This window comes from Poromitra crassiceps (assembly GCF_964638095.1).
Source record: "Poromitra crassiceps genome assembly, chromosome: 6".
In the NCBI taxonomy this organism is placed as follows: domain Eukaryota; kingdom Metazoa; phylum Chordata; class Actinopteri; order Beryciformes; family Melamphaidae; genus Poromitra; species Poromitra crassiceps.
The window spans coordinates 13,909,203-13,934,082 of NC_139627.1; the positions used below are offsets into that span (position 1 = coordinate 13,909,203).

The 24,880-nt window shown below is 46.5% G+C and overlaps 1 protein-coding gene and 1 pseudogene across 2 annotated transcripts in view; one reads left to right on the forward strand and one right to left on the reverse strand.

Moving 5' to 3' along the window:
* The window catches only part of plppr1 (phospholipid phosphatase related 1), a gene marked incomplete at both ends in the record, with an annotated part of 64,673 nt that overhangs the window by 34,514 nt on the left and 5,279 nt on the right, over positions 1-24,880 (forward strand). The window contains 2 exons of the mRNA XM_083639469.1: positions 6,619-6,869; positions 10,443-10,619. Of these exons, the coding sequence (XP_083495595.1) occupies positions 6,619-6,869; positions 10,443-10,619 (428 nt within the window). The remainder of the gene's footprint in view (positions 1-6,618; positions 6,870-10,442; positions 10,620-24,880) is intronic.
* LOC310778709 (vigilin pseudogene) lies at positions 974-4,369 on the reverse strand (annotated as a pseudogene). Its single transcript has one exon. The product of its transcript is annotated as a vigilin pseudogene (transcript).

Genomic DNA, 24,880 nt, shown 5'->3' on the forward strand with positions numbered 1-24,880 from the left:
AGAGGGGCGGGGACCTCACAGAGGTTCTAACTCAACGGAGCTACTGTGCAGAATCTGGTTCACTGATCTGGCAGGATTTCGGCTTCACTCAACCCTGCTGGGCGGAGATAGCCCTCTGTCCATATTTATTTATGTCGATGTTCTCAACAAAGGGATTTGAAAGCTCGATGCTGCTCATAAATGCCTCTTTTTATCCAAATTCTGTGCTGGTGATACTATTTTTTAGAGCTCCCAGCCGTCACAGCGCTCAACAGCGCCACTCTGGTCGAAAGCTCTGTAACAAATAATGTCACCAGCACATTAAGAATCAGTAGAACATGAAGTGCATATTAAAGGGGAAACAATAACAAACCTATGTTACAGGCATAGTCTGTGACGTCACGTTGAAGGCTGGGTTCACCCAGGCTAGAGCCAACCCCTGTCCAGTATTCAGCAGTTAAAGCCGTTGTTTGTATTCTGTGATTGGCTAGTTATGTTCTAAAGATAACCCTGATTGGTTGCTTTGGAATTTTTAATGAGGCAGGGGAAAGTAATTTTGCAGATTTTAACAAGATAATTTAACCTTTTTTTGTGGGGGGAAACCATCAGACACAAATTAGTATTCACAATACCTTAATTTTTATCTTATTTTCTTCAGAAGACAGTATTATTGAATGCAAATACAAAGCTCACAATTAGTTACAGTTTTCAAAAGCACTTTAGACTTCATGATGAATCTGCAAAGGCAGACCAGGATAATAGACATGGAAGCATGACAATCTCAGAACTCAGCGGTCAGTCCAGGTCAAGAGGGCATGATGGAAGGGAAGATTGTGTCCGTTTGAGTTTGGGCCCATCTGGAGCAGCACTAGCCTGGTCAAAATCCCCCCATGGCGTCGGGGCCAGACCGTCACAGAGAACCAAATGAAGTGTGAGTTTACGTGACGGGCTGGTTTATCCAGGCTAGAGCAGCACAGCTCAGAAGCGCTTGGGTCTACAGGGAGGCCTTGGATGCCACAGTGCCGCCAAAGCTAGGGAAATCTTCAGAGCTGCTCATATCGGGAGCCTTCTCACTGCCAGTGGTCCACGGAGCCTCCCTCACCACAAAGCCCTTGGATGAGCCGCCGGGTTCATCCATGGCAGAAGCACTGCTCCCAGAGGGCCTCATGTAAGCAGACTTTGCCTCACTCTTAATGACATCTGCCATATATTCCTCTTCCAGGGAAAGGAGATGCTCAATGGCTTCATTCACATGCTCAGTTTGATGACCTGTGACTGTCACAAGGTTTTGGTTTGCAGCTCCACTCTGGGGAAACCTGAGATCAACCTTAAACTCATTCATGATCTTGTGGATGCCCATGCCACCTGCACCGATAATGCGGGCATAGACCCTGCTGTCCAGTGTGATGTTCTGAGAGATCATCTTCTCCTGCTCATCAACAATAGCCTGGATGGCATCTCGTGCAGCAGTGGCTTTGTGCTCATACCCTGTAATGGTAATCTGATCCTGGTTTTTATCGTTCTTCTCTGGGACATGGATGTTAACATCATGTTCAGTGCAGATGGTGGTAATAATGGCACCTTTGCGACCGATAATCTTGGGGTGATACTTGGGGTCCACAGTGATGGTCAACTTGAAGCTCCTGAGTGCCCGATCCTCCTGCTCAGCCTGCAGCTCTTTGACACGCTCCAAGAGGCCCTCTTTGGCGTGGCCTAGGTGATTGGCCAAGCCAGTGATGGAGATTATATCTGACTGCAGCTCAATAGCAGGCACTTGAATATTTACCTCAAAGTCATCCCTCATCTTGCGAATTCCACTTCCTTTCTGTCCAATGATGTAACGGTGAAGCTCAAAAGGCACTTCTACCTCAATAGTGACAGGAACCAAAGCCTTCAATGCTTCCATGGCAGCCTCACACCATTCTTTGCGGCCAGAAAACATAATCACATCACACTTCTTAGGTGCAGCTGGATCAAAGGGCTCTTTCACTTCTCCATTGGCCTCTCTCTCAGCAGGAGTAGCTTGAAGGTCCTCACGGTCTGGGAACTTAATTTGTACATTGTGATCTCTGGTGATCTGCTGGATCCTTGAGCCCTTAGGACCTATGATGGAACGGTGGAACTTCTGAGTAATGACACACTCAATGGTCACTTGAGCATCCAAGTCCTCGATGATCTCCTGCATGCGCTTTTTGGCTGCCTCCACACATTCTTTGGCTCCTTTGAGGGTGACCTTCTTGCTCTGAGAACCAGTGTGAGGGAAAGTCACCATCACACCACCATACTCATCAGCAAGGTCCCTAAGGACTTGGCCACGGCGAGCCACAAAGTAGTGATGGTGCATGGGATCAACCATCATTAGATCCTCCACAACATTATCCAAACTCTTGATGAGTTCCCTCAGCTCCTTCTGTGCCTCACTCACCGCCTCTTCTGTGCCAATCACAGTGATCAGCTCCTGGTCTTTGTCCTCTGGAGTGGGGAAAATGATCCTGGCACCGGTGCTGTCACAAACCTTACGGATGTTTCCACCAGCTTTCCCAATGAGGAACTTGTGGTACTCTGGCTTCGCACGCAGCTCGGTAGTGTGACTCTTTGTTTGCTTCTCATCTACCAAGGCAAGCAGTTGCTGCTTGGCTTTCCCCACCATTTCAGGCACAGTCTTCTGCATGAACTTGGAGCATTTCTCCACCTCAGGGCACGGGCCCCGAAGCTGAACGATGTCACTTTTCTGTGCCTGGGCTGGGAAATTGAGGATGACCTCTGGCAATTTGTCGCACACTTCTTTGATCTTCTCCTCTTTTTGCTCAATAGTGGCTCTGTGAAAATGCTCTTCAATGATCAGGTCCTTTGTATGCCCGTTTTCCATGCGTGACGCCAGCTCAAGCAGCTCCTTCTTGGCTTCCTGCACACCCTGGGAATCACCCTCAATGCGGATGAGGCTGCTTTTCTCATTGGCAGGGGGGATGAGGACCGTCACCTTGTGCAGCTCTTCGATGCGCTTGATGTTAACACCACGTTTTCCAATTAGGTGTCTGTGGAATTTGGGGTCCACATTAATCTTTGCATAATCCATACTTTTCACCAGATGTGTAACAATGGCTTCAATCTGGACCTGCACAAACTGCAAGTCTTTGGTGGGACCCTCCAGGGTGATCTTATCCTCTCCCTCAGTAAACTCAATGTGCACCTTGGGCATTTGTTGGGTAATCTTGGCCAAGTTCTGCCCCCTTTTGCCAATAATGTAACGATGAAGCCAGGAAGGAGCTGAGACAAAGGAAACAGTATAGCTGTTGGCCTTGGTGTAAACTTCAGCTATGGCCTGACCCAGCCGGTCTCGCTCCCCACAAAGGATGACAGTTTCTGAGCTGCTGTCAGATGGTGGTATCTCAACCGCGACACCAGTTCTCTCCAAGATCTCCTGCAGGGTGTTTCCCTTGGGGCCGATCACATACTTATGCTGAGACTTCTTAACTTCCACTGTAATGGTAAAGGTATTCTTCTTCTTCTCTTCACAAACCTTCTTGATCATAGCCACAGCAAGGGCCACCTGCTCCTTTTCCCCAGTGATGACAATCTCCGTCTTGTTGACGCTGGGAGGGGGGACGTTGATGAAGGCACCAGTTTGCTGCATCATCTCTTCTACAAGCTTATTGTAGGCCCCGGTGAGGAATGGGTGGTACACCTTGTCGATGTTGACCCTCTCCACAGCATGCTTGTCCTGCTCAGCAGAGATCAACAGGATCTCATGCTTTGCCTTCTCCAAGCCCATCTTGGGGCCAGAGATCTTAATCTGGTTGCTGGGGTCGTCAGGTCGTGGGATCTGGATTTTGGTGGCAGTCTTTAGCTCTAACTCCCGACACTTCTCCCCATTTTTACCAATGACAAAACGGTGGTGCTCCTTGGGGATGCCAACAGTAGCTGAACCCCGAGTGAGCAGTCGGAAGATAATCTCCTTGTGGGCCTTCCTCACGTCATCCAGCTTCCCAGACACTATGATGGCGAGGCCCTGATCTCTAGCCATGGAGAGCTCCAGTTTGGTGCTGGTCTTACGCATAATGTCTGCACAAACCTTCGCTTGATCTTCTCTCCCAAACTGGTCGATGTCCTTGTACTTGCGCTCTTCCAGTGCCACATGGAAAACCTGGGTGATTATAGAAGACTTCAAAGGATGGACCTTAGATGTCCAGGCATTGGTGGTTTCCTGGGTCCCCTCAGGTGAGGCTGGCTTCTCAGGCAGAGGGGGGAAGTCAACCTTGTAGATAGCTTCTTCATCGCTGCTCGCACCACTGGATCCTGCCACAGCAGCATCAGCATTTTGTTGCTCTGGCAAGAGCCCACTGCGGTGCTCATTGAAGCTTTCCTGCGTAAGTACAGTGACTGAGCTCATGGTCAAAATGTGAGTCTGAGTGTGCCACAGTTAAATGGTCAGTTTCCAGATAATCTGTCCTGTAAACGTGCAGATGGTGAAATTCAACTGGCGAGAGCCTGGTACCACCAGCAGAGGAGGATTTATGACATCACTGATGATGTCACTTTTTTCACTGTTGATGTCACGAGAGAAAGAGTTATGACATCACTGATGATGTCACTATTTATTACATCACTGATGCTGTCACAATGGAAGAAGAAGATGCCACACAGAACACTTGTTGCTAACTGAGGAGACTGTGTGGGAGAATGTAGGGAAACAGTGGATGCATATCCATATCTATTTATATATTTATATTATTAATATTAATTAATATATAACTGATGACATCATCAGTGATGCCATACATTCACTCTCTCTCTCACACACACACACACACACACACACACATGTGCATGCGCACACTCACACACACATACTGTACACACATCAGACAGACAGGCGCACACACAAACACTCACACAAGAGACAGACACGCACACAGATGACATCAGTGATGGTGTCATCAGGGACATCAGTGATGTCATCAGTGATGATGTCATCAGTCTGAGGCTCACGAGAGAGACTGAGGGGGAGGGAGAGAGAGAAGAGGGAGAGAGAGAGAGAGAGGGAGAGACATTGTGCGCCCGCCAATAGGGCAGCCAAGGCCACACAGCAGCCAAGCTGCGAATGTGAGCTGCAGTGCCTGGGTAGGCACAGGCCCACCCACTTCTTGCCCTGGCCCACCCAATTTTTTTTTTTTTTTTTTTTTTTTTTTATTGTTTGTTTTCTAGAGGCAAACTTGCTGCTGCCTTGCTAGCTAATGGTTTTGTAGCTTAAAAACGCAGGGCACATCATCTCCAGAGTCTAATGCATGACGACTTCATGACATCTAGGAATTTTGCACGCTTTGCGCGCAAAATTTCGTCATGCAATTGCCCCACCAATTTTATCCAGGCCCACCCAATTTTATCCAGGCCCACCCATAATTGAAATTCTGCCTACGCCCCTGGTGTGTGTGTGTGTGTGTGTGTGTGCGGGCTTGGGCAGAGGAAGCCATGGAAGTGATACTGAAAGCTGTAGTTCCTCAAATGGCCACTTGGGGCTGGCTCCAAAAGGGAGTTGTTCGTTCCACCCGTCATGTTTACAGCCTGGTTGAAAACACGGTTTTGTTCTCTATAGCTAATTTCACCTTTAATGACAACTGTACGGGGGTGACATTTTATATAACTCACCTCTTTAGAATAAAACAGACGATAGAAAAGACGATGTTTTGGACGTGACTGACAGGTCGCCTGTCCAGTGATCGTGCAGCTTGCCTATCACAGACCAATAGAGACACTGCGTAACGCGTCATCATTCAGAAGCCACGTCCAAGACGGGGGAAAACAGAAACCCCCCCCTCCAATCCTGACGTTCTCCCTATGTCGCGTGCATGGTTGCGTGTTGCACAAAAAGATCGTATATACGGAAGATGAACACTCCAACTTACTTCCTTGACAGCTAGATCCACATTTTTCTTCTCGCCAATTCTCAATGGCTTCCTTGTTTTGCTCGGGAGTAAAAGAAAACTTTAACTGGCGATTTTTTACATTTGTCGTCTGCGCAGCCCACCACACAACAGCTTTTAGCTATGTTTAATTCAAGGAAAATGACGCTGGTGTGTGGAAATTAACGGAGCTTTTCCCCGGTGATGGGCGTGGCCTATTTCATGCAGTGTCTCTATAGCAGGCAGAGCTGCGGCTCTGGGAAACCCCTCATCTCGCGCGATCTGTGCAAGAACTCCAAGATGGCGGCGGCCACACGAGGCTTCAAAACAGGAGTCCAAAACCCAATGGGTGACGTCACACTGACTCTGTCCATATTTTTAGACGGTCGATGGTGCGTGTGTGTGTGTGTGTGTGTGTGTTTCCGTGTGTGTGTGTGTCCGTGTGTGTGTGTACTGTATGTGTGTTTATTTGCCGTGATTGTGTTTATTTGCTGTGTATGTTTGTATGTAGGCTATGTGAGTGGATGAGCATTTTCAATTATGATGTATGTTAATTTCTCATAGTGCTGTGTGTGTGTGTGTGTTTGTGTGTGTGTGTGTGTGTGTGTGTGTGTCTGTGTGTGTGTCTGTGTGTGTGTGTGTGTGTGTGTGTCTGTCTGTCTGTCTGTCTGTCTTTCTGTGTGTGTGTGTGTGTGTGTGTGTGTGTGTGTGCGTGTGCGTGCGTGCGTGTGTGTCGCAGGTGTGTTTGCATTTGGTCTGTTTGCGACAGACATCTTTGTGAACGCGGGTCAGGTGGTGACCGGAGGCCTCTCGCCGTATTTCCTGTCCATCTGCAAGCCAAACTACACCGGCAGCGAGTGTCGCTTCAACCACCAGTTCATCGTCAACGGTAACGTCTGCACCGGGAACCCCGCCGCCGTGGAGACCGCCCGACGCTCCTTCCCATCCAAGGACGCCTCGCTGAGTGTGTACTCAGCCGTTTATCTGACGGTGAGAATTATGTACACACACACACACACACACACACACACATACAAACCCACTTGAATGCAATCAATATTTTTATCATCATACAATATTTCATACAGTAAAAAATAAACAAGTATAATTGTGTAGCATTTTACATTTAAAAAAAAACAAAAAAAAATACATAGAAATGATTACAATTCTGTGCATTTTGGCTGTGCTGTTTAACTTGCACTATAAGAGAAATGGCTTTTTTGAAGATATTGAAGTCTGTTATCTAGCGATGAAAAGAATTTCCATGTTGAATGATTTTATGACCAAGAGGAAGGGCGTTGATATAGATCAATATCAGGCCCAGGATTGAACCTTGAGGTACTCCGCAGCTAAAATGTGGAGAATTGAGCCAAAATGTGTTTTCTAAAGACTCGCATAAACCAATTTAGTCCCATCAAAAGCTGAGATGATTTCTGACAATGGTGGTGTTGCAAACCTAAAGAACAAATTGATGTTATATAATATCTATATTATAACCTATGTTTAATATTTTATTGGTAGAAAATCTAAACTTCTGACATCTCTCAGTAGTGTTCACTTATTTTGTATGTAAATATAGAAATACCTTTGAGTTTTATTCTTATCTGCAGTATTGAATTCAGACATTAATTCCTTAATTAATTTTGGTGTTCCATTTCTGTTCCGCTTTCTGCTTTTTCTAACAACACAGGCACTACTTCATCCAAACAAAGCTTTGATTTGTCCTTTTAGTGTTGCAGAATTTGTTTCTTTTAGTTTTAATCAGAGCAACTTAATCGAGTGTAGCCAAACAAATGTCGTTGAAATTCACCTCCAGATTCTCTAATAGATTTTCTGTAATCGAATCTGAACACGGTTAATTACAAACATTATCGAATGTACCTGCAGTGGCACAATTAACCCCGTGCAATTGCAATGTGTGCAAAGCAAGGAAAAAACAATACCAGAATAATCGGAGAGAAATAGATATTTTGTTTCTAAAACTATTCAGAGTAAAGTTAAGCCGAAGGTTATCACAAGCTGAGTTAATAGATCTGTCGTTTTACAGACTGTGTGGTTTCATTTTGTCGTTTAAAAGATTTAGCAGACATTTTACAATATACACCTAAAGTTATTCCTATGAATTATAGTGACAGCAATTCCATGGCCAGTAAACTTCTGACAGCAAGACATATTGCACAGAGTGGGTTCATTAATACAGTGAAACTCATTTAAATGAAGGATGAAATGAATTTATTTCAACTGTACTGTATCTCTGATATCACAGGGAAGTGAGGCTATATACATAGAAGCCACATCACCACAAATTGAAAGTGCATTTCAACAACATAACATTAAACAATCAGGATTACGTTTTGAGCACTTAATCACAGTTGTGTTGAAGCCAAACGGACACTTGACACTGTTGCTCTCTTCCAGCCCACTCAGCATTCATAGGCCACGTTGGACTTAATACAATTTTGGAATACAATTAGTAAATTACATTTGACGCTAAATCTACTGTGGTGCGACTTGATGCTCTCGTCATCCGCCAGCAGACTGATGCTGATGCAAATGCTTTATTTCTCCCAAGCTACTGTATGGATGTTAGACAGCCCGCTTACACGTCTGCAGCAACCTCTATACCAGGGATACTCAACTTGCTTTGCCCGGGGGCCACTTTCAATAATGTTCATAAACAAACAATATACATTTTTCTGTAGCAGATTGTAGGTTTTTGGGGTGTCAGCTGGAGTTTAGTCTGACAATGTTGTGCACACCGGATAGTTAGTTAGGTTAAGTTAGTTAGGTTAAGTACATACATACAGTAAGTGCCTGAGTAGCGAGCAGATGGCGGTATTTGACAATTTAGCAGTAAATCATAGATTATAGAAAGATATTCCATATTCCAGACTGAAATGCTATAACAGAAGTGGAGTATCCATTGGGCAGTGGTGGCCCAATGGTTAGAGAAGCGAGCTTGTGACCGGAAGGTCGTCGGTTCAATCCCCGGGACCGGCAGGATAAATCTGGGTGGGGAAAGTGAAAAGGCAGCGCTTGCCCCTCCCTCATTACCACCACTGAGGTGCCCTTGAGCAAGGCCCTTAACCCCAACTGCTCCAGTGGAGCTGATCAGTGGCCAGCAGATCAGACTGTGGTTGTACTGGTCAGCTTCCAGGTATGAATGTGTGTGTGAATGTGAACAGGGCACTCCTGAAAAAGAGAGCGTTGCTCTCAGTGAGACTCCCCCTGTATAAATAAAGGTTAAAAAAAAAAAAAAAAAGTATTGGCCAGAACATTTGGACACTTATTCAGCGGGTATCTTGCATGTTACATGTTGTTATGTTTACACTGTTCTCTCTAATGAGGTTCCCTCTCTACTCGTCCATGCTCTTTGTGAAAGACACCTGCGATTTATATGATCTCAGTTTCCCAAATCTTTTCTCAAGCCTGTAGTTTAGTTACAAGGTTTGTTTGCAGGATTACAGGAAAACTACTGTGCTGATGATCATGAAACTTGGTGGCAGTGTTGTTGGAAACTACTTTAAAACTGTAGTTTGCCAAACTACCAGCTACATCACAATGAGAAGTAGTTCAACTACATCTTAACGACTGTACAAAAAAATGTCACTTGTCAAACTAAAACTATACTTTCAAAAAAGTAGTGCAACTAGCCTACATACAAACTACATCCAGGGAAAATATCACCACCTGAGTATGAAATCTCATATTTTGACATCGAGCTGAACTGAATTGAACTGAACTGACACTTGAGTAAAGTGTAGGTGTGTCTGAATTACGTGTAGGGACTAGGGCAGGCCAATCCTCTCTTCAGCAGGAGAGGGTAGGGAGCAAAATGCTGAGGCCACAATCAGGAAAAGAGTACATACATCTCTTTGGAAATTCATAGTATTCGATCGCAGACATCGGTTGCAGGTGGTTTTAATCAAAGGTGATTGTCATTAAATGACAACCATGACCAATGAGCTGTGGTATTGTGCCATATTGTATGTACTGTATATATATTATATGTATATAAATATGTACATGTATATACATATTGTATGGCAAAACAGATCACAAGAATACTACATGACCCAAAGTAGATAACTACTGAAAAAGCTACTCTTGATTGAAATGTAGTTAAACGAACCCCCCAATTACTTAATTAAAAATGGTAGTTAAACTATCATTGCACTACATGTACTGTAGTTAACTACTCCCCAACACTGCTTGGTGGAAGAGTGTAGCATGGGCCAAGGAAGAGGGATCCCAGCCAACTTAGGACATTTGCATATCACAGCAATCTGGACTATTGGCATTGGCGGAGGTATGCGCTCTCTGAGTGCACTTCTAGTTATAAAATGGACAGAGCCCATTTGGGCTGTCAGGGAAGGTAAATGACTTGCTCTTAATCAATGTCTGGGGAGTGAGTTGGTGGACCAGCTGCTTTTGTGTTATGACTAAAAGTCTTGTGAATGAGGGACCCGGGAGAAGGAAGCACACAGAGCCATCTTGCCGTTTTCAAACTCTTTGATCTAATCTAGTCTCTCCCCCTCCCATCTGGCCTTCCTCTTTTTCCAGATGTACATCACCAGCACCATCAAGACCAAGTCCAGCCGGCTGGCCAAGCCCGTGCTCTGTCTGGGCACGCTCTGTTCGGCCTTCCTCACCGGGCTCAACCGGGTCTCCGAGTACCGGAACCACTGTTCAGATGTGGTGGCTGGGTTTATACTGGGATCGGCCGTCGCTCTGTTTCTGGTGAGGAGGAGAGGGGGAGAGGAGATTTGGGAGTGACTGAGGGAGGGAGGGAGGGAGGGAGGGAGCAGAGGAGGGAGAAAGTGATTGGTTGGTTTCTGTCTGAATATTTTGCACTCAGCCCGAACATGAACCTCCAAAACTTCCAAATGACTTATTATGTTATTCCTAATAACTAAGTACTAATAACAGCATTTTTCAACGTTATTTTTGAAGTGACCCAAACACAAGCAATTAAGACAAACTCAGCCAGAGCCTGCAGCGTGGATTTGGTCCAATCTTGAAAGTCAGTCATGATGACGGCAATTTGTTTTGTGTAAGCAGCCTCAAAGTCATGACACAGCGGATTTCCTACTGTTCTTATGCGTTGATTTTCTGGTGACAATTATTTTGAGTTGACAAGTCCACTTATATGATATGGCTCTCAGGCTGCTGTTCATAATTACTGTATCTAAACGTGTTAAATGAACTCTAGAGTTATATAAAAACTGACATAGTGTATCTAAACGTGTTAAATTAACTCTAGTTACATAAACACTGACATAAACCCCTTTTAGACTGGCCAAAAAAATCCCACTAATATCCACAAACTAGTGGCATTTTCTTCAGTCTAAAAGTTTCCAAGCCGGGCCGTTTAGCCGATAGAGCGACCCTGCAAGTGAGGTGGGGTTTTTACGCGGCGGCTCTGCTCCGGCTGGCGATATCAATCTTGGCGGTGGTCCAACCCGTGGTTTTCCGACCCAGCTTCTCGTCCTCCTGACTTACCGCCCCTTTTCCAGCGTGAGTCAGTGAGGTTCAGTGATTCCTACAGCCTCAACGGTTCATTATTTTATATTGACGGAATATGCAGAGAAAGAAAGCATCTCTCATGCACGAGTGCACCGCACACACACAGCCCAGGCGCAGACAGCATCAAGTCAGCCAGAATGTAAGTAGGTCGTCCGCTTTAGCTCTTTCAAAAATAAAACCCTCGTTGTAACGTTAAACATTTTGAGTCATGCTTTACAGCCATTTTATGTCATCTTAACATCACGACGAGTATTTTGATGCAATGTTTGCTGCTTCGTTTGTTGAAACACCTTTTTCTCCTCCAACGTGCATCAGTGAGGCTATTTACTTGTTTAAATGACATTAGTTTGACATTTTTACCCGGAAGTTTACATTTTGTTTTGGGTGGCCTGACACAGCGCCGTCGCCGTGAGAGAAGAAGGGAAAAGGGAGGGGGAAGAGACGGCCTGCAGCGGTGGAGAAACGCGGGTTGAGAGTGTGATATAAAAGTTTAAAAGGCGATGGTGCTGCTGCCGCCCCCTGCTGCTTTCCTGGGTAACAAACACACCTGTACTAGTGGGACTTTTGATGTAAAAAAGGTAATAGTGTATCTAAACATGTTAAATTGACTCTAGAGTGATATAAAAACTGGTGAAGTGGTGAAAAACCAACAAACTAGTGTTTGTTGTTTTTTCTGATTGTTGTTTTGCTGCGTACCGTATAAATCTGGGGAGGTACCGTAGCAGAGGAGTGAGGGATAAGGCTGGGGAGGTACCGTATCAGAGGAGTGAGGGATAAGTCTGGGGAGGTACTGTATCAGAGGAGTGAAGGATAAGTCTGGGGAGGTACCGTATCAGAGGAGTGAGGGATAAGTCTGGGGAGGTACCGTATCAGAGGAGTGAGGGATAAGGCTGGGGAGGTACCGTATCAGAGGAGTGAGGGATAAGTCTGGGGAGGTACTGTATCAGAGGAGTGAAGGATAAGGCTGGGGAGGTACCGTATCAGAGGAGTGAGGGATAAGGCTGGGGAGGTACCGTATCAGAGGAGTGAGGGATAAGTCTGGGGAGGTACTGTATCAGAGGAGTGAAGGATAAGGCTGGGGAGGTACCGTATCAGAGGAGTGAAGGATAAGTCTGGGGAGGTACTGTATCAGAGGAGTGAAGGATAAGGCTGGGGAGGTACTGTATCAGAGGAGTGAGGGATAAGTCTGGGGAGGTACTGTATCAGAGGAGTGAAGGATAAGGCTGGGGAGGTACCGTAGCAGAGGAGTGAAGGATAAGGCTGGGGAGGTACCGTATCAGAGGAGTGAGGGATAAGTCTGGGGAGGTACTGTATCAGAGGAGTGAAGGATAAGGCTGGGGAGGTACCGTATCAGAGGAGTGAAGGATAAGGCTGGGGAGGTACCGTATCAGAGGAGTGAGGGATAAGTCTGGGGAGGTACTGTATCAGAGGAGTGAAGGATAAGTCTGGGGAGGTACCGTAGCAGAGGAGTGAAGGATAAGGCTGGGGAGGTACTGTATCAGAGGAGTGAGGGATAAGGCTGGGGAGGTACCGTATCAGAGGAGTGAGGGATAAGTCTGGGGAGGTACTGTATCAGAGGAGTGAAGGATAAGGCTGGGGAGGTACCGTATCAGAGGAGTGAGGGATAAGGCTGGGGAGGTACCGTATCAGAGGAGTGAGGGATAAGTCTGGGGAGGTACTGTATCAGAGGAGTGAAGGATAAGGCTGGGGAGGTACCGTATCAGAGGAGTGAAGGATAAGGCTGGGGAGGTACTGTATCAGAGGAGTGAAGGATAAGGCTGGGGAGGTACTGTATCAGAGGAGTGAAGGATAAGTCTGGGGAGGTACCGTATCAGAGGAGTGAGGGATAAGTCTGGGGAGGTACTGTATCAGAGGAGTGAGGGATAAGTCTGGGGAGGTACCGTATCAGAGGAGTGAGGGATAAGTCTGGGGAGGTACCGTATCAGAGGCGTGAGGGATAAGTCTGGGGAGGTACTGTATCAGAGGAGTGAGGGATAAGTCTGGGGAGGTACCGTATCAGAGGAGTGAGGGATAAGTCTGGGGAGGTACTGTATCAGAGGAGTGAGGGATAAGTCTGGGGAGGTACTGTATCAGAGGAGTGAGGGATAAGTCTGGGGAGGTACCGTATCAGAGGAGTGAGGGATAAGTCTGGGGAGGTACTGTATCAGAGGAGTGAGGGATAAGTCTGGGGAGGTACCGTATCAGAGGAGTGAGGGATAAGTCTGGGGAGGTACTGTATCAGAGGAGTGAGGGATAAGTCTGGGGAGGTACCGTATCAGAGGAGTGAGGGATAAGTCTGGGGAGGTACTGTATCAGAGGAGTGAGGGATAAGTCTGGGGAGGTACCGTATCAGAGGAGTGAGGGATAAGTCTGGGGAGGTACTGTATCAGAGGAGTGAGGGATAAGTCTGGGGAGGTACTGTATCAGAGGAGTGAGGGATAAGGCTGGGGAGGTACCGTATCAGAGGAGTGAAGGATAAGGCTGGGGACGTACCGTATCAGAGGAGTGAAGGATAAGGCTGGGGAGGTACCGTATCAGAGGAGTGAAGGATAAGGCTGGGGACGTACCGTATCAGAGGAGTGAAGGATAAGGCTGGGGACGTACCGTATCAGAGGAGTGAAGGATAAGGCTGGGGAGGTACTGTATCAGAGGAGTGAGGGATAAGTCTGGGGAGGTACTGTATCAGAGGAGTGAAGGATAAGGCTGGGGAGGTACCGTATCAGAGGAGTGAAGGATAAGGCTGGGGAGGTACCGTATCAGAGGAGTGAGGGATAAGTCTGGGGAGGTACCGTATCAGAGGAGTGAGGGATAAGGCTGGGGACGTACTGTATCAGAGGAGTGAAGGATAAGGCTGGGGACGTACTGTATCAGAGGAGTGAAGGATAAGGCTGGGGAGGTACCGTATCAGAGGAGTGAGGGATAAGGCTGGGGAGGTACCGTATCAGAGGAGTGAGGGATAAGGCTGGGGACGTACTGTATCAGAGGAGTGAAGGATAAGGCTGGGGAGGTACCGTATCAGAGGAGTGAAGGATAAGGCTGGGGACGTACTGTATCAGAGGAGTGAGGAGAGGAAATGCTGAGGTGGCGTCTGGATTTTCTGGCACGGCGCCACAATTTCTTCTCTCCCAGTGCGAAAGGGGAGCTTGACCAGTAGGTGGGGGCGCTAAGAAAATTGCCCATTTTCATGACTTCAGAGGTACTGTAGCCTACTTCATAAGTTCTTGTTGTTTTCGATAAAAACAGATACAGCACATTCAATATAAATGAAATGTTTTTAATTGAATTTGGGCAATGAATATTCAATAAAACAGCTGTAATCCTAATGCAAGTGAGCACAAGGCAATGACAAAAAGGTCTTTCACATGCAGAGGGGAAAGACTTCAGCACCGGACAGCGCCCATGCAGCAGTAACAACATGACACATTCAAAATGCGAGAACAAGGAGGGCATTTATTCCATATGGACAATCAGACAACGTCTGTCCTCGGCTGCACCGTGGGGGGGGGGAGGAAATACAGTAGGAACACTAGTTTTAATTAGAGGTTTGATTTAACACATTGACTGCCAGCCGTTTTTTTTTGCTGTAGGTAGCTTTTGCCAAGCCGTTTTTTGAGGATTCTGGCTCATTTTACAAGAGCAGAGGATTCTTTTCTGCTTGGACTTGGTGAACATACAATATCTCAAAAGTACTAATAGAATGTGTACTTTCTCTGTCTAAAAGAGTTAGTTTGTAGAGTTAGTAGTTATGTAGATATTAGCCGTTGAGTACAGCATGGTTTCAGGGTCTGAGGCAGAAAGCTGAGATAATCGCAGTTTTGTGAAATTCAATCAAACAGGCAGAAAAGTCACTTTAACCATTTATTTTTGCCATCAGTGAGACATCAGACATCTGAACAATAGTTGTTTTCAATAATGGAGGAATAATACCATAATAAAATAAATAAATGTCAAAATAAATACAAAACAACAGCAGACCACAGGTCACTCAGCTTTTTTTTTTTTTTACATGTTTTTTTTTTTTATTGTTTTTTTCGGTTTGTGATCAAACCGGTTTGGGCTCGTACACCGAATCCAGAACCGCTCCAAAATGTAATGGGTACTTCCTTGGCCCATGTTACACCCATCCACAAAGTTACATGAAAATCGGCAGGTGCTTTTATGTATTCCTGCTAGCTAGCAAACAATCAAACAAAGAGCATCAAAGACAAAACCTCCCTGGCAGGTTTTTTTTTTTTTTTTACGACCCATGCCTACTTGTCTGAGTGGTACACCTCATAGCAGCGAGCCCTGTGTAATGGGACCTTACATATAACACAAAAGTAGCGTGTCTCGCTTCTAACATTATTCTTTATACAAACCCTACACTTCCTTGCTGGGTGAGCTTGTTTGCGTGTGGCTGGATACATGGCCATTACATGGCCTGCTAGATCGACATCCAGCCTGCTTGGAGGGTCCAGGTATGGTGCCCGGGGCATGGTTGCAGGTTGGTCACTGCTGCCCTCCCCCCCACCCCCCACCACCTCCCCCCCACCCCCCACCTCCTCCCCCACCTCCTCCCCGCCACCCCCCACCTCCTCCCCCACCCCCCTCCTCTCCACCACAGGTGTGGTCCATGCAGTGACAACACTCAGGATGAAAGCCATCAAAGTTTTACACTTTCTCTGTGGGCGTTTAGCTTTGTACAGCACAAAGGCGTTATAAAAAGACATCTGAAACATGTACATGACAAATTTGAAAGGCCACCTGGATGTCTTCCTGGCAAAGGGATAGTATGCGATGTTCTGGTCCAATCGGTCTACCCCATTCATGTACTTGTTGTAGTCTACAACGCACTTGGGTTTTGTGTGTGGGACCCTCTCTCTGCTGCCTTTCTGCCTGACCTGCACTGTCTCCATCGTGTCCTCGTGCATAGTGGAAACCATTTTCACGATTCGCTTGTCGCGCCAGGCCAGAACCATGGTGCCACCATTGTGTCGCATGACCGTTTCCCCCATCTTCACTGTGTGGTTGGTAACCTTCGTAGCAGGTGGCTCACCCCTGTTCTTCCTCAGAGTGCCACAGACATGTGTCTGACACTCCAGCAGCTGTGCACACATTCCAACAGAGTTGTAGTAGTTGTCCATGTATAAATGGTAACCCTGCCCTGCCAAGTCCCCGAGGAGGAACTCCACCGTCTCACCTAGGGAGGACCGCTCACCACAGTAGGGCTTCATACTGTAGCAGTAACCTGTCTGGGAGTCACAGAGAATGTATGATTTTATCCCATACTTTATGGGTTTCTGTGGGTTGTACACCTTGAAGGCCAACCGCCCACGCCACAGGAGCATCCCCTCATCAATACTGATGTCACGACCTGGTGTGAACATGGCTCTGAACTTTGCTAACAGGTCATTCAATACAGGCCGGACCTTGTACAACCTGTCTGCACCATCAACATCAAAATTGTTAGCGAAATGGAGGAATCTGGTTAGCAGTTGAAAGCGGTTGCGAGACATGGTTTTGTTGAAGTAGGGGGTAGCAGACGCTTCATTTGTGGTCCAGTACATGGACAGTTCAGGCTTCTTCACGATCCCAGTGAGGAAGTATAGTCCCAAGAAGCTCTTGATTTCTGCCACATCAGTGTCCTTCCACCTCCCAAGCCTTGAATGTGGCAGAGCCTCGCTCACTTGACTGATGCACTGATGTGCATACAGATTAGTTTGTGCTGCAATGGCCTGGAGCAGCTCATCGTCCAGGAAGAGCTGGAAAAAGTCCACTGGTTGAGCAGGAGCACCACCAGTATGAGGACCCGGTTCTGCGGTGAATGGGATGTGGGTTGGCTCCCAGTCAGCATCACTCCACTCAGCAGGACCTGCAGGCTGGGGACGTTTCCCGCTTCCAGCTCCATCTGCAAATTATAGAAATACATAATTACCATAAAATAGTGTTTTTCATATGTGTGGTACTGAATTCTGGAGTTCTAGAATTTCTGGAATTCTGGCTGGAACCTGTGATGTGAAAATAAACCTGATTCTGAAGAGTGATCTTACCCATTTTCCTGGCACCAGAGGATGTGGCACCAGATGCTGTAGCGCTACAGCTGGCTACTACAGGCTCATCTTCAGAGTCTGAAAATCAAGATTCAAGATTTTTATTGTCACTCCATGGTACAAGTATCACGTGTGAAATTCTTGTGCTGTGAACTCCGTTTACAACATAGTACAAATATAACAGGGCATTGAGTGCAAAAAAACAACAACAAGAGACAACAATCAATAAGGCAGTATAGTGATAAGACATACTGCCTTATTGATTGTTGTGTCTCTTGTTGTTAAGTAAAATGAATTGACTGACTGCTGGCTTTTGTACAGTCATAGTAATTACAGTTACACAAGTCATCTCAAACATCATCTTACCACTGCTGCTCTGTGGAGCTTCGCTCCTCGACGGGGCCCATTCATCCTCAGAATCCTCCGCGTCTGGAGAAGATGTGAGGTCGCTCGACTCGGACGACTCAGTCAGCCCAGCAGCCGCAGCGGCGACATGCATGGGCTCACCCCGTTCCTCATCCGAGACCTCGGAATCGGTCTCCGGCACAAGCTCGTTTCGGACGGAAAAGAAATCCAGCAGTGATCTCTGATCCGCCGATCGCTTGCGTGCAGCCGCCGAAGACCGCTTGCGTTTGGCCGGCATGGCACAAACACAAACACCACCCACTCCCAACTAAACTAAAACTACTAACAAACTACTACTACAAACTGAAAATACTAACTAAACTAAACTGAAATAAAACAACTACTGCTACGACTAGATCAAACTGAACTGAAATAAGGCTAATCTACCGGCTACCAACTCGATCAAACTGAACTAGAATAAAATGAACTAGAATAAAGGCTAAATACTAAAATGAACTGACGCTAACGCTAAATGTGCTAAGCTAACTACAATGAACACTAACTGTAACTACCGCTAACTATCTATCTAAACAAAGTCTTTATAAAGACTATACTAAACACTACTACTGTACTAACAACTAACAAACTAAATCAACTACGCTAACAAAATCGCTCTAAATCTGACTCTAAATTGCTAAATTCGCTATGTATAAATCGCTATATAATGCTGTATCTCTCTGTCTCAACTTACCTACTTCAAACCCACGCCGACCAAAGGATGCCGCCTTCCTTATATAGAAATCTTTGTTAGAGTACTTCCGGGGCAGCGGGAGAGGTCGGATCCACATTCACATATTGCCCAAGGGCCTCACCTAGTGGAAACCACTGAAAAAACAGTTAAACGTGTAAACACGTTGTTGGCAGTCAACAGCTGGATTCTGAAAACGTGTTTACACGTTGTTGGCAGTGAATGTGTTAAATGATGTTGTTGTTGTTGTTGTTGTTTGGGAGGGGGGAGGAGGATGCAAATGAGAAAAGGCGAGGGAGCCAGCGATCTGATTCATTCTGGTCCTGGAGGAGAGGGAATCCTGTCATCTATCTGCTAGAATCAACGGTATAACGAGGAGATCAACTGGGCCTTCTCCGTCTAAGCAAGGCAGACATTTCTCCCTCCTGCAATCTCAAATGAAGAGCAGGACTCACTCTCCCCAGCCTTCTATTTTGACTTGTTTTTCAAACAGCGTTTAGCCTGAGGGGCTGGCTTCCACTGAATATGAAAATGGCTTTGAAAAACAGCCAGACGCTGAGTTTTTAAATATGGTGGTTGCGATTACAGCTGATGCCTTCACTTGTTGCCCGGAAAGCCCGCTGAGAAGGAAGGAAGGTGCAGGGGATCTTCCACAAATCAAAATGGATATATTTCACGCTCTCAGGGGCTTTAATACATGTAATTGCCGCTGGGCCTGAAGCATGGAAACAGGACGGAGTATAACAGATGAGAGGAGACAGGGAGGGCAGACTGAGGAAAGAGGGGGGAAAAGGCTCGAGATTTTTTATTTTTTTAGTCTTTAAATGAAAGGTGTTCCAGTGTGATGAAGCACAGTCCAGTGTTTGAACATCACTAACTCTTTCCACAGTAAATGCATAGGCATTATGTCCTGGTGACACTGTGGTTGAGACATTGATGACAGATTCACGCTACGTGGTGCTACCTAGGGCTGAAGCTACGTGCTACCTAGGGCTGAAGCTACGTGCTACCTAGGGCTGAAGCTACGTGCGACCTAGGGCTGAAGCTACGTGCTACCTAGGGCTGAAGCTACGTGCTACCTAGGGCTGAAGCTACGTGCTACCTAGGGCTGAAGCTACATGCTAGCTAGGGCTGAAGCTACGTGCTACCTAGGGCTGAAGCTACGTGCGACCTAGGGCTGAAGCTACGTGCTACCTAGGGCCGAAGCTACGTGCTACCTAGGGCCGAAACTACGTGCTACCTAGGGCCGAAACTATGTGCTACCTAGGGCTGAAGCTACGTGCTACCTAGGGCCGAAGCTACGTGCTACCTAGGGCCGAAGCTCCGTGCTAGCTAGGGCTGAACAATTAACCGAAACCTTGTCGAAATCGCAATACGGCAGGTCCAATATCCAAACCACAGGTGCTGCAATTTTTGGTACAGACCCCAGTAAAAATCACATAATAATGTGTATATATATTTTCAGTGTAAATTAAATGAAATTAAATCTGTCAAAATGCCTAAATGTCCGTAATGATTTTGTTTGTTTGTTTATTTGTTTGTTTGTTTATTTATTTATTTATTTATTTATTTATTTATTTATTTATTTATTTATTTTTCAGCCCCACACATCTGCCGCAAGACGGCTGGCCATCATATGCAGTGCAAACAGGACTAGGATTTGACTGAGATACAGATATTTGTAGATATTTTGTGCTGTTTCCCTTCACTTCAAGTTTATTCTCGGCAGGGTGTAAAATCAATTGATTTGGAGTTAAATCAAGTGATTTGGAGTGAGCAGATGCTGAAGGCAGGGTGACCCACCCCATTGTTGACTTGTAGGAGAGACTCATTCACTGCCTTTAAGCATTCATTTGTAGAAAAAGAAACCAAACAAACATTATTGACCACATTGAATTAAAATATAAATTGTGCAATGAAAAGAACATGTCAAATTGCAGGGTTTCTAGTTGCTTATCAACATGCTTATTAGTGGTGTATTTTGTTAATTATTAGTCATTACAAACCCCTTATTCTGCACGATAGTATATTTTGTATTGCTGTATGACGTACAGTATGGTATACTGAGTACATTATTGATAAATGCTGCAGTAGTGTACTAAGATGAGGTTATGCTGAACATATTAGGCCATGTTCAGACTAGGAGGCCAAATCTGATTTGTGAACTTTAGTGACCTATTAATGACTTTATCCAGATTGGTTTTATGAGTCTGAACGCTCCAAGTCTGATTTGTGTCACTTGTCCCAAACCACATACGGAGGTAGTTTCCAATCTGCTTTCGACTGATGTGACTTGAGTGCGAACGCGCAGATCCACCAAATCTGATTTGAACGTCACTGGCAACTCATGATCAAATGTTTCTGCGGAGGAAAACCACGTCACCAAAGTACGTAACTATTTACTGATGCCCACGTCGTTACCATAGCAACCAATGCAGATAGGCTGTTTAGGTCTGGACACACAGATCCGACTTGAGAATCAGATTTGTGGCAGTGCGGACACACTCCCAAATCAGATTTGGGGAACCAACCAAGATAATGATGATTAATGACTTTAGCAGCAAATCGGATTTGCCTGTAATGTGAACATGGCCTTAGATGCATGGCGTGATGGTCACAGGCCTGGACTGAATGTGAATACCACTGGTTTGGACTGGTGCAAAACCCACCTGCGTAATAATAAAGTGTACGGTAATAAATAGTGACAGCAGTGAGATTTGTCTTAATTTCCCCCCGGGGATCATTAAAGTCATTCTGATTCTGATTACAGACGACGGCTCTATTGGATGGTGTGGAGGAGTCCAGATAGAGGGGGGGGGGGGGGGGGTGGACAGGGTGAGCGAGATCGCTAGGTCTGCAGAAGCTGTTGAGGTGACTGCCTGGCCTGCCTGGTGCTTTTGGTGTCAATGACTGTTTGCTGCCTCTCAGAGGAAAGTTGTTGGGACAGAATGTTTGCCTGGCAGAGTAAACGGCCATCCTTCCTGCCCTTCTCGTCACCTTGGTGTCATGCGCTTCACTGACGGAGGACAGCTAAAAGCTAACGAGCCGCAGTGGGGACAATGCAGGGGCGTGTCCTTGGTGCAGGAGGGGGAGTGGCTCTACCCCCATCCCTGTAATAAAGGTTATAAGCTTCCAATGATTGGCCTATAAAAATCGACGTACTACTATTGAGTGGATGATCTCCAGGGAAATATGAACGAGCGGGTTCCTTCGAAAGTCGATCCTCATCTCAGCAGTTTGGAAGGTGCTCAGCTGCAGCTTATTAATGGGCAAACCATGACGTGAGGTGGGCTGCCCGCCTCGCCCCTACAGCATCGTTACTGGTGGCGGGGACGAGACCCGGCGAGGTCACGTCATCAGCAACTGTGAGTGAAGCAAATTCCCTCAGCATGTGAAACGTGTTGCAGACTGCAGGGCTGCACACCTGCAGGGCTGCACACCTGCAGGGCTGCACACCTGCAGGGCGGCTGTAGCTCAGGAGGTAGAGCGGGTCGTCCACTAATCGCTTTGGATAAAAGAGGTCGGTGGTTCAATTCCCGCCTCCTCCAGCAAAACACTGAACCCCAAATTGCTCCTGATGGTGTGCCAGCACCCTGCGTGGTAACCTGCCGCCATCGGTGTGTGAATGGGTGAATGTACCTCCTGACTGTAAAGCGCTTTGGATAAAAGCGCTATATAAATGCAGGCCATTTACCATTTTACCTGCATGGCTGCACACCTGCTGCGTTTGCAGCAGCTGAATCGAACTCTGAGTGTTTGCCCCCCCCCTGCCCTGTACCTCTCTCATCAAGCTTTAGCCTGTACCTCTCTCATCAAGCTATAGCCTGTACCTCTCTCATCAAGCTATAGCCTGTACCTCTCTCATCAAGCTATAGCCTGTACCTCTCTCATCAAGCTATAGCCTGTACCTCTCTCATCAAGCTATAGCCTGTACCTCTCATCAAGCTATAGCCTGTACCTCTCATCAAGCTTTAGCCTGTACCTCTCATCAAGCTTTAGCCTGTACCTCTCATCAAGCTATAGCCTGTACCTCTCATCAAGCTTTAGCCTGTACCTCTCATCAAGCTATAGCCTGTACCTCTCATCAAGCTATAGCCTGTACCTCTCATCAAGCTATAGCCTGTACCTCTCATCAAGCTATAGCCTGTACCTCTCATCAAGCTTTAGCCTGTACCTCTCATCAAGCTATAGCCTGTACCTCTCATCAAGCTATAGCCTGTACCTCTCATCAAGCTTTAGCCTGTACCTCTCATCAAGCTATAGCCTGTACCTCTCATCAAGCTTTAGCCTGTACCTCTCTCATCAAGCTTTAGCCTGTACCTCTCTCATCAAGCTTTAGCCTGTACCTCTCATCAAGCTATAGCCTGTACCTCTCATCAAGCTATAGCCTGTACCTCTCTCATCAAGCTTTAGCCTGTACCTCTCTCATCAAGCTATAGCCTGTACCTCTCTCATCAAGCTATAGCCTGTACCTCTCTCATCAAGCTATAGCCTGTACCTCTCATCAAGCTATAGCCTGTACCTCTCATCAATCTTTAGCCTGTACCTCTCTCATCAAGCTATAGCCTGTACCTCTCTCATCAAGCTTTAGCCTGTATCTCTATCATCAAGCTTTAGCCTGTACCTCTCTCATCAAGCTATAGCCTGTACCTCTCTCATCAAGCTATAGCCTGTACCTCTCTCATCAAGCTATAGCCTGTACCTCTCTCATCAAGCTATAGCCTGTACCTCTCTCATCAAGCTATAGCCTGTACCTCTCTCATCAAGCTTTAGCCTGTACCTCTCTCATCAAGCTATAGCCTGTACCTCTCTCATCAAGCTATAGCCTGTACCTCTCATCAAGCTATAGCCTGTACCTCTCTCATCAAGCTATAGCCTGTACCTCTCTCATCAAGCTTTAGCCTGTACCTCTCATCAAGCTTTAGCCTGTACCTCTCTCATCAAGCTATAGCCTGTACCTCTCTCATCTTCCTTGTAAAGCAGTTAACAGGTCATGAGAACCTTGCATCCTGCTTCACTGATATCAGCATCAGATGGCAGCGCATCTTATTTGGAACCAGTGTTTTGTTTCTTTATTTGGATATCTTTTAGCCCTCCCTATTGGGCTATTGGGCCTCTGGTCTCATGAATAATATCCCCATCCCCAATGCCCCAGGGCAGAGACAGGGAGTCTGTCCTATGAGTGAACACTGTCTTTCGGGTGAGATGTTAAACCGTGACTCTCTGTGGTCAATAAAGATCCCATCTGCACTAACCCCGGAGCCCTGGGCAGGGGTAACCCCGGTGCCCTGGGGGGTGTAACCCCGGTGACCTGGGGGGTGTAACCCTGGTGCCCTGGGGGGTGTAACCCCGGTGCCCTGGGGGGTCTAACCCCGGTGCCCTTGGGGTGTAACCCCGGTGCCCTGGGGGGTGTAACCCTGGTGCCCTGGGGGGTGTAACCCCGGTGTCCTGAGCAGGGGTAACCCCGGTGCCCTGGGGGGTGTGACCCTGGTGCCCTGGGGGGTGTAACCCCGGCACCCTGAGCAGGGGTAACCCCGGTATCCTGAGCAAGGGAAACATCCCTCATTACTTAATTGGTGCATTAAGTCTTCAACTCTCCACCATGATAGCTGATGTGTGGTGAGCATTCTGGTGCAAACTGGCTGCCGTGCATCACCCAGGTGGGTGCTACACATCAGTGGTGGATGAGTTGACTCTCCCCCCGATATGTGAAGCGCTTTGAATACATATAAAAGTGCTATATAAATGCAATCAATTATAATAAAAAAAAGCAGATATGAGCAGCAGTTTTGGCTATTTTCTTGGGGGACAAATCTCCCCCGGGCCATCTTGTCTGATTAGAAAGCAGGCAGTAGGCACGGCGCGATCCCTAATACTCGAAAGCAGACAAATCCAAACTAATGGGAAAAACATATTTCACAAGTAACAAGAATATGAACACAAATGTAATTGAAGAAACAGAGCAGAGCAGCGGTATGGTGTCTCTGCCAGCCGCGGCACCATGCCATGACGAGGTACAGCCTGGAGCATCTTCACGGCCTGATTGATGTCTGACTTTTGTGGACTCACACAGTGTTTGAATGTGCTTTTACATCCACATAAAGTTGATGTTATAGCAGCGATAACTGTTCAGAACCTGAAACTCCCCCCAAAATCCCCCTGGGTGCCCTAGCTGAAGACGCAGGGCGCCTTTATACCTGGTTGACATTGCAGCTTGGCGGGCAAATAGATTTTTCTTATTTCTTTTTTTCCCGATTGTTTTATCCCATTTTTATCCCCCATTAGTGCTAATTTAATTTATTTATCCTGGTTGCTACTCCACCCTCTGCCGATCTGGGGAGAGCCGAAACTGG